Source organism: Cryptomeria japonica, chromosome 6 (genome assembly GCF_030272615.1).
Source record: "Cryptomeria japonica chromosome 6, Sugi_1.0, whole genome shotgun sequence".
Taxonomy (NCBI): domain Eukaryota; kingdom Viridiplantae; phylum Streptophyta; class Pinopsida; order Cupressales; family Cupressaceae; genus Cryptomeria; species Cryptomeria japonica.
Window position 1 is genome coordinate 626,425,910 of NC_081410.1, and position 10,557 is coordinate 626,436,466.

The 10,557-nt window shown below is 32.2% G+C and overlaps 1 protein-coding gene across 7 annotated transcripts in view; it reads right to left on the reverse strand.

The window, feature by feature from the left end:
• LOC131068691 (actin-related protein 4) overlaps positions 1 to 6,865 on the reverse strand; it is a 210,726-nt gene extending 203,861 nt beyond the window's left edge. Inside the window, exons 1-3 of one of the 7 annotated variants that reach the window (XM_059207535.1) lie at positions 6,581 to 6,857; positions 2,678 to 2,720; positions 816 to 897 (exon numbers count right to left, since the gene is read on the reverse strand). In XM_059207535.1, coding sequence (XP_059063518.1) covers positions 816 to 828 — 13 coding nt within the window. In that variant the 5' untranslated portion in view covers positions 829 to 897; positions 2,678 to 2,720; positions 6,581 to 6,857. Of the gene's footprint in view, positions 1 to 815; positions 898 to 2,677; positions 2,791 to 6,580 lie in introns of all 7 variants that reach the window. The other 6 variants (XM_059207536.1, XM_058003938.2, XM_058003940.2 and 3 more) reach the window with 6 other exon arrangements.
• Positions 6,866 to 10,557: the final 3,692 nt, after the last annotated feature.

Below are 10,557 nucleotides of genomic sequence, written 5' to 3' on the forward strand. Positions count from 1 at the left end.
TTCAGTCTAGAAGACAATTTAAGAAATATTTTGTAACAAATTAAAAATATTAATCGTAAGCATTTAAAAGTAATGATACAAGCAAGTCTAGCAGCCAAATGAGGGGAGAAGAAGTTAAATATGATGATTTATAGTCATCTGTTTTCCTCTAAAGTAATAAAGCTAATCTCAAAAGATTGTGTCAAAGCATGAGTACTTTCTCTCCATTACAAATTGTAAAACTCCGAATCAAAAAGAGAAAAAAATTGTGTGCATAAAAAATGGCTTCATGCATTCTTTCTGATGTCTTTTCATGATTGAGTTAAAATAAGGAGAATGATAAAAAAAATAAGGAGTGTGATGGATAAAATAAGAAAGCAATTAGATTTATTGTAGCAGTGGTCGGAACTGAAGAATAGAGATTTCCCTATAGGTAGAAAAATTGACAGTTACATTTTACTTTTGAAATTCATGATAAATTTATTTTCCTGGTTTGGTTATTTAACACCAAATGGCAATTGATATCTCACTTGGAAAAATCTGGGTCTATGGTCCCAACTCCCTTACCAAGGCACCTTTAGCCCAAAAAAAGAAGGAACAAGGATAAATCTGACCTAGCAAATGGGATCATAACAAATACAGACAGCCATATAATATATTCTAAAATGTGCTTGCAAGATCTTCCTATGATTTTGATTAATCTGACATGGATGAAAAATAAACTCCATAAAATTCTACCAAACAAAGCAGCATAAATGATCATGAATAAACACTTGGTCCCATGCAAAATGGATGTCCAATGGGTCATAATAAAAAGAAATAGTACAAGTACACACCACCTCCGTACATAGTGTCAAGGCTACTCTCTCTAGATTAATACACCAAAGGAATCCGTAGAACAAGACACTGCAAAACCAACTGCAGAGACAAAAAAAATTAGTAGAATTTGTATTCATATCTTGTAGAATAAAATTGTAAGCAAACAAATAAGGAATTCATATAACTTTTTCTACAAAATAAACTTAGAGAAATGTAAGATTAAAATGTATGATAGAGTTCTCTTCTATGAAACCAAATCCACTACTATTTTGAAATTAGCAATATCTAACCCAAATTGGGTAAATCTCGGGAAAATTGTTTTAAATAAAATAATATTCCTACAGCTGTGTGCTAGCATGAATGGATTTGTCAAAAGCTATTGTCTATCATGAGATTCACAAAGGCTTATTTGTTTTAAATAAAATAATATTCCTACATCTGTGTGCTTGCATGAATGACTTTGTCAATAGCTTTTGTCTACCATAACATTCGCAAAGATACATATATATAAGCATGAATAAGCTTCTTTGTGGACTAAATGAGCATATGATTTTGCTTCCAGTAATACAATGTCCAAGTTCTTCAGGAAAAACAAATATTTATCTCACTGAAAGCGAATACAGTGATTCCAAACTAGTCCCTTAGTATTAAGGATGGGGAGACCTGGAAATTATTTTGCAAATCATAACATGTAGATATAAAGTTGGGCCATTTATAGTTTCCACTGTTCTGAGGGCAGGTGTGTGTATTGCAGCTCTGGAACATGGCAAGGAAGTCCATGCTAGCATCATAGAATGGATTTGACTAAAACATTTCTGTTAGAAGTACCCTTGTATTATTGTATATATAAATGCCAAGTCTTATAGCATAGAGCATGCTCAAAATATAATTGATAAGATGGCTGATCAAGACTATGTCTCTTGTTGTGCAATGCTTTTGGAATTGCTCACACAGGGGATGCCTGCAAACACCATAAATTTTTAGGCTATAGGAACTTAACTGATGGCATTATTCCAAAATGGAGCACTGTGTTTGTATTGATACTGTTGGATGACCTTGTCACAGAGTTAATTTGCAAAGTGCCTATACTTCTGAATCTGGCAAGTCTACAATTACAAGAAAACCGAAAAACAGGAACCATATTGATTTCCAGATTTAAACTGCAAGGAGAGATGAATTCCATGCCTTCACTGGCAAGTGGGAAGATGCAATCATTTTTTTTCTGCAAAGGCATCCTTTACACAACTCTGGATGAGTACAAATCACAGTTACAGAATCTAAAAAATGGGGAAGGTTGCTCTCAGATTAAGGCGGTCTATGGCAATGTCATCCAATCTCACCCTTCAATATAAGGAAAATGAAATACAGAGCTTGTCAAGTCTTCTTTCTAGGATGCTTAACAACTTAGTACTGTTTAGGCTTTTTTTGTAAATGTTATGATCCAATGCTGCGGCCAGCAAGAGAGAATATTAAAAATCATAAGTTTTTGCCATTCCAATGCTACAAGCAGCACAGTGTAAAACACAGAGTTTTTACTATCACCTGCTACAGAGTGAGGGCATCAAATGTACTTACTAAAAAACAAACCACCAAATTTGAATGCAACATGAACAGAACAACAGTGTAAAAATATAATCCAACTTTGCTTATTGAAAACAACAAAGATTCAAAATTAACACATACCAAAAAGTCCACACTTAAACCAAATGCATTTTGCAGAACTTCACACAAAAGCAAACTAGAAGCAGGCGTTGGTGAAATTGAATGAGTTTGTAAAAAGCAAAAATAATTAGGGAAAAAATCATCCAAGACATATATCATTCTAAACAGCAGGAAATTTTTATTTCTTCAAATACTCATCTGATGTTTAAGAACTTACAAAATTGCTGTAAAGTTTCCTGCGGCCTTTAATGATCCCCCCACTTCTCTACACACAATTCCAAGGTTTACTCTCCATAGCTCACTTTTGAGCATTCAAATATTAAAAATTTCCTGTAAATAAATTAAAAGGTTTCCCACATGAGTATTAAATGCTTTCTAATCAAACAGAAGGGGCATGATAGCACATTTGAGGAAATTGTGATTAGATGGTATGAACATTTTTGCCAATTGTTATTGTATGTGTTATTTTCTTAAAACTAGCACTTGCACCGTAAGGAGGCGCAATGGATACGCCGATTGTAATTTATATAAAATTTGTTTGAAAGGAGTTCTATATTTGAATTTAATAATCTATAAGTACTATTTAAAAAAAAATGACACAACAATACAATTGTGTAATAATTAGAACAATAGTAGGTGTTGAGTCTTGAGAGGAGTGACATCATTGTAGAAATATTCGATGTCATGCCCATCGACATTTTCAATATTGAATTTTTTGTTTAGTATAGAATTGGTTCTACAACAAGAAGTAATATTAGAGTTAAGAGTAAAGAAAAATTAAGACCCTTTATGTTTGAACCATATATTTGTGTGTATTTGGAACTCCTATAATCGATAAATATTATGATACATGTTAAGTACAAATGTTTTTTGTCATGCGTAATATAACAAACAAAATTATTATTTATGATAAAGATAGTCTTTTAAGTAGAATAATTAAATTTAAAATTAATATTGGCCAGTAACTTTTCCTATTTGTCATTGATGTTGATCTTTTGCATACGAGTTTGCCATGCATTGGAGTAAGATCATGCACAAATTTATTTAGAAGAAGTGAATTTTTTTGCCCTTTTTTTGTTTGGACTGTTACTATTAAGTATCCACCTACACACCAAAAAGGTTTGAATGAGTTAGTTGAGAAAGATAATTTTTGAAGACCAATATTGTAAAGTGTGTAGTCTGAAATTAAATTTAAAGTTATGTGGAAGAGATTGGATTGAAATTGCATACCTCATTTTTCATAGTGAGAGCGCTTTTAATCGAGCCTCCTCTTTTTTTCTGATAATTGTGTATGGATTGTTTTGCATTCTAGAGTACCGGTCAAAAGAGAATGTTGGTAGAATACAAAGGCCATTTAATGATTTTACTCTCAATATAGCTGTAACTGATAGTCCTTGTCTTTCTATTTTACCAATATTGATTGTTGCTTTTTATAGTTTTATGCATTGGGATTTCTACATAGCCATGGATAGTGGTATTTGCCTACAAATACCTAGTGATACAGATATTATAGGCATAATTTGTGGGTCTATAACAAAGAAAGTTGATTTTCTTTTAAAGTGAATGCAAACTTTGGCTGAATATATTAGGGTGCAACCATTGTATCTTACAAAGAGCACAAAAAGGCCAACCCAAGTCCCAGCAAACAATTGAATCACTCCTGCAGCTTATCGAATTTACGGTCAATCATTTTGGAAACTTTAGTCACCTTTCAAAGTTTTTAGCTAAGCCTACTTTCAAGAAAATGTTCAACTTGTGCATTGAAATAAACCTCTCTAAATTTTCAAAAATTTGTAATTCTTGAACAGATGCAGAATGTTTCTGTGGAAAGCTGTCAACAACTACGTCTTTCTTTCTATTAGCTAAATCTCCTCCTTCCATCATTAAGCTTTGAACATTTTCTGGACTGGCTTTATCAACTACATCTACTCCATCCAATAAAACAAACTGAATATTTTCTTGAGGAGATGAAGCATGTTCATATGTGAGCATGCATTGCCTGAAATAGTTCCTTCCTTCAGGGTGAAGCATTACATATTTTTTCTCAAAGCTTTTCTATGATGGCCTAATGATGGAAGAGACGCCAAACTCCAACTTAAGAACATTATTTACCCTTAACCATTGATAAAATTTGTATCTGAGTATGATTCTGTGCTCAAGACGCTGAGTCAAGTACATTGGACATAATTCAAGGACCTGGAGTAGCTTGCTTATGGAACTGCGAAGAAAATCAACTTTCATTGGAAGTGGATACAAACTTTGGTTGAATATACCAGGTTGCACCCAGAGTATCTTACAAAGAGCACAAAAAGGAAATCCAAGCCCCACCATATAATTGAATCGCTCCTGCAACTTATTGGATGTATATGAAATCCTTCTAGCAACTTTGTAATCTTTTCAAAGTTTTTGGCTAAGGCTACTTTCAAGAAAGTGTTCAGCTTATGCATTAAAATAAGGCTCTCTAAATTTCCCGAATTTATAGTTCTTGAACAGCTGCAGAATGCTTCTCTTGAAAGCTGTCAACAACTAGGTCTTTCTTTCTATTAGCTAAATCTCCTCCTTCCATCATTATGCTTTGAAATTTTTCTGGAATGGCTTTATTAACTACATCTACTCCGCATAAAGTGAATATTTTCTAGATTTTCTAGAATAGCTTTATCAACTACATCTACTCCATCCGATAACATAAACTGAATATTTTCTCAATCATCTTTGCACAATGGAGTAATTGGCTTCACGTTCTTGAGATGTTTTTTAATGAATGCAGAAAATTTTCTTTTCAAAAATCATTCCAACTGTGTATTCAAGAAGCTTAATTGATTTACCCTATAACAATCAAATTCCTCTTTTGCCTCCTGGTATAGTCCAGCACTTGCAAGTTGCAACACATATCTCCATAGATTTGACCAGTTCAGGATTCAGAATTTTGGAACACGTAAGGAAAATGCTGTAAAAATTTTCCTTCCATATTCCTCAACTTGATGAAAATTCTATAATAGTGCATAGAGATTCTTCTGAACCATTGTTGAGGAGGTGAATCTTGATATGAAATGACTTATCTCATCCCAAGAACAACCAATGCCCACTAAAAGCGTGAAGTTTTCTAAGTCACCCTGTTGTACAGATTTATTTCCATCAAACAGAAAATCCTGCTTTTCTCCAGTTGGCAACCATTCAAACCAATAATAACTACCATAAAGTTTCTATATAGATCATCATTAAGAACTAACGGACAACAGATTATGACAACAGAAGCCTTACTGACTCCAACACACTCATAGAATTGCAGTTAATTTTGCAGTTCTTTTGAAGAACGACTGAATATATTTGGGTGTTGTTTGTAAAGTTTCCCAAGCTCCTGCGTTGGGAATCCAATGTTGCTCAAAGTTGACACAGTTGCAAGCAAGCTTGGTGTCCTTCATAAACAATTGATGTGGAGGCAACAAGCTATGGATAACACAAGGCTTTATAAATTATACCAATGCTTTCAAAGAAGGGCTCAAAACTCATTAATTGAATTAAAAAGCAGATGTTTTTTAAAGGCTCGGTTAAGTTCTTCTATTGATGTAGACTGGATAACAGCTTGTGTATAAAACATGGGGCATTGAGATTAATATCTCTGACATTGGTAAAAGTTAAAATCCCATGTACAAAGATAATCTTGAAGCACTTGCTAAACCCGGTGCTTCACATTAACTGGGATTTCAGCCTGGGGCTCTACCGCTGCTTTCCCAAAGAGTTTAGCAGTCTGAACAAAAGTTGAAGGCAACATTTTCAAGTTTAAATAACGAAAATCCCAGTTAACCCGATTCTGTGTAGAAAATGAAAATGTAGGATGAAGCACGTATTTTCGGAATGCCCGCTGAAACATGGTTAGGTCATACATTAGGGTTTATTGCTGAAACAGACATTGGGGAGTATATCACAATGATCAAAGCTAAAATTAGTGGTATTGAAAGACTTTTTAAAATGGAACCCATTTGTGGGCACTGAAAAAAATTCAACATGAATTGTAACTATCAAGTTTGATGTTACGATGGAATTACAAATCAATGCAGGTGTCCAAACGACCATTACGTTGAGCAGTCATGAAATTAATCCATTTTAAAATTGAACTTACTTGAAAACTTATAATGCGGAATAGAGGGCAGAGCTCTGTAATTGTCTTTACGTTTTGCGCTGCACCGTCACTTTACATCACCTGAAAGCTAAGGTAGATTGGACTTTGGATTTCATTCGAGGGTTTTATCGAGGTTTAAGGAGTCCCTCGTTCTCCACTCGTACGGAGTTTTCTTTAATTTTTATCGGATACAGGAAGAAATTACAATAATCTTGCTGAAGGTTAAATAACATATGGTCAATCTAAATGGAACGCTTATTTTGTCTAACCACCTAATTGTCTGCATACACAGTTAATAATGAGACACGGCTGACTATTAAATATTAAATCGGAATTTTTCAATGCTCACATTATATGGTTAATCGTCCAACTAAATGTAGATGTTTTTAAAAATTATAGATTAGATAGTTTATAAATATTATAATATTTGTGAAAATAATCTTTTATTTTTCAGATTCAAATTGAAATATGAGATCAGTTTTATATCTTTTTTAATGATTATTATATGTTAATAGTTTATAAATATTATAACAATATTTGTTAAAGTAATCTTTTAATTTTTTAGATATAAATTGAATTATGGATAAACTTTTTTTTAATGATTATTATATACTCATTCAAATGGTAAAAATATTTCATTTGAATATTAATATTATACTTATTTAAGTAATTGTAGTTCATTTCAAATCATTAAATTGTTTGCACTCTCCTCATGGGTTGTCCTCCATTGGGGCAAGAAGGTTTTTACTTACCCCTCTTTTGCTTAAGTGGATTAGGAGGAAGAAGTTTGTAGGGCCATTATCTATAGGACAAAGAAATGTATATTGAAACATGTACCCCAGTCTCATTAAGGGTTCAAAGTGTGTGAATTACTATGTGTGTATATGGTATTGTTTATCATTTATTTTGAGGCATGTTCCTTGTAGCTTTGTTGCAACCATATTGTGTCAATAGTCCCTCTTTGTCAATGTTCATGTGTCATAACTGTGGACACCTAAAAATGTTGCATCATTAACATGCTAATTATTCGTCTTAATTAGTTAAATAATTATTTAATTAATCTCGTTCTTATTCTTCTAAATTATTTTAATTATCCCACTTCACCATTACTAATTATTCAATTTCTATTTTAATCATCTAATCATTTAACCTCCTTTTCTTTATATTAATTAAATAATTTATTATTTAATTAACTAATTCATTCTTTTCAATATTCAAAATTCAAATTTCCCCAAATTCAAATTTCATCTCATTTCAATAAATTTGCATACATGCATTTCATGTTTTCGAAAACCTAAATTCAACTCAAATGCAAATCAAAATTGAATTTCAAATCAATTTCCTACAACGCATGTCCAAATTCTAACTAGCACTAACTTTCAGTCTGACTAAGCAATCAATTCAGTCAACTTTCCAATCAAATCAGTTGTCTCCCTAGCTAACTTAGTTAACTCCCTAATCAACTTTTCTAACTCCAAATTAGCTTTTTGGAACAGACTAATCAATTCAGTCATTTGATCAATCAATCCAGTTGACTCGTCAATCAAATGAATTTAACTCTAAATCAATTCTATCTCAATTGATCTTAGTCGTTGATCGATTATGTTCTCAAATGCATCTCAATCGTCCATTTCTCACATTCGAAGTCTATAAATTGAGCATCCATTTCCCAATTTTAACAACCACTATCCTTAAAATTATTGTGCCAATCATGTGCAGATAATCCTAGCACAACACAAAGAGTCATGCAACCACAATGATGTAGAATAGCAATGGAAGCTTTGTTTTGAATCAACAAGGGGGTTTTGATTAGATTATCATTATTTTGTTGATTTGATTCTATTCTATTGCCATTTGTGGAATTACTTAATTAGATTTGGGTTTTTAGTGGTTAGCCTATTAAATCTGATTAAACATGTGTGATTTTTCCATAAAACAATAACCTTAATTGCACTCATTTTATTTTTGAAACAAGTGTCACGCAGTGGCAAGTACTTGCCTTTATAGCATTATAATAGCATTATAATAATACTATTTTAATATCAATGACCTGTGAGATGGTAGTTCAAATTTACAATGGACAATAGTTTGAGTCAAATCAATTGTTGGAGGATTATATTTTTTCTAGGTGATCGTGGCTTCAATTTTGATTCATAGCAAGTACAAGTGGAACTAATATGGTTGAAGTTGATGAACAAATGATTAGTAATATTTATATACTACAATACAAAAAAAACTTATGAATTCATATTAGGAATAAGATACATAATAAAAAAATTTGACAAATTTTCAATTAATAAAATATCGACCTTGGCCTATTACCCATAAAAAAAAAAATTTAAATTGACAAATTAACTAATATACTAATTCATTTTTACTTTGTACTTTTTTATATAAGAAAAATCGGATTAAGGTTAGCATACAATTATAATATAGTAACGTAACACAATAATATATAAACATTAAATCTGAAATTAGTAATAAATAAATATTTAAATTGAACAACAAATTGTATTAAAAAAATACATTTGAAATTTTATATAATTTTTCATTTAAAATGGGTGAGGAAGGTCACTGACATGATGGAGAAATCTTCAGTATCTTTTTTCATACCATGGTACAGACAATGGGCTCAGCTGGGATTGCTTTCCAGGTGGGCAATGGTTTTGTGTTCAAACCTTTTTGGCCAAAAGTTGTAGACCAAATCTATGAAATTGGTGTGGGGATGTTCAGGCCCCCTATGTCCCTGTTTTTTGGTAGCACAATAGAGGAGGAGGATGAGATATCCCTTGCTAAATCTTATTGAAATTTTCTTATTTAAATGCTCAAGGAATATCGTCAAACACTTGTCATGAAACCTCTAATTTGTTGTCATTTGTTTCAGACTGATTTTGTTTGCTTGAAATGGTTTCAAATGATGTTCAAATGCTTGCAAATTAACACTACAATGTCTAAGCAAATAACTAGATGCAAATGTAACTTCTTTGGTTCATTTTAAATGCATATGTGAGAGATTATACATGTAAATGTGCACCTACAACCAACTGCCATTTTCACAAACACTTGGCATGCAAACCACTATCGCCTTGAATATGGGCATATTATCAAATAATTGACCTGCAACTAACAAATAAACTAACAGCTACAAATACACTATGTATTCCTTCAACTAATCAATGGTTGTTCATAATACATCATACCCGTATATTGGTTGGCCATGATAAATTATGATGATGATTGACAGATTGTTGTTGTTGTGTACGACCAGCATAGGGGTGTGTGTGAATGCCCTTGTTTGCAGACAAAATCCTCTCCAATGATATGTTTGATATGTTCTAACCCTCATGCCTAGTAGCAATGAATTTCAAATTTTTCTTGTGCCTTTATACATAAAATCGCACCACCTCTAGGGTTGCACCTTCTAGCAACAAGGTATGATTTTTGGGTTGTACGACTACCTTTATTGTTCCCAATTACTTCAAATATGCTGCTCACAATATTGTTGTTAATTGACCCCAAAATCTAATAAGAAATTCAATAATTTTATTCCCAATCTGCACAATTAGAACTTCTGAATGAAGCTCTCTTCAATGCCACAATTCGGTAAATATTTCACTACTTCAAAGTAGCTGCACACTAAAGATTTGCACGTTCTTCAATGGTTGAAAGTCTAAAACCCTTAGCTTCTTCCTCTCTAAAAAAATTCATCAATCTTCAATTCATAATAATGAATGGTTCGAATTCTTGTAAAGCAATATATATATTTCTCCACAAAAGGGTTCGGTTTTCTCCGTAAATGCCTTTAATTACATTTAATGATATTAAATGATATAACATCTTAATTAATCATTAAATATATGCCTTGATAAGTGTGCAATAATTAATTAAGTAATGGCCCGCTTTTTAATGATGCCATGACCCTCAATAATAAAGTTATGTTATAGCTTTATTATAACACTTTTAGGCTCAACTGGGGG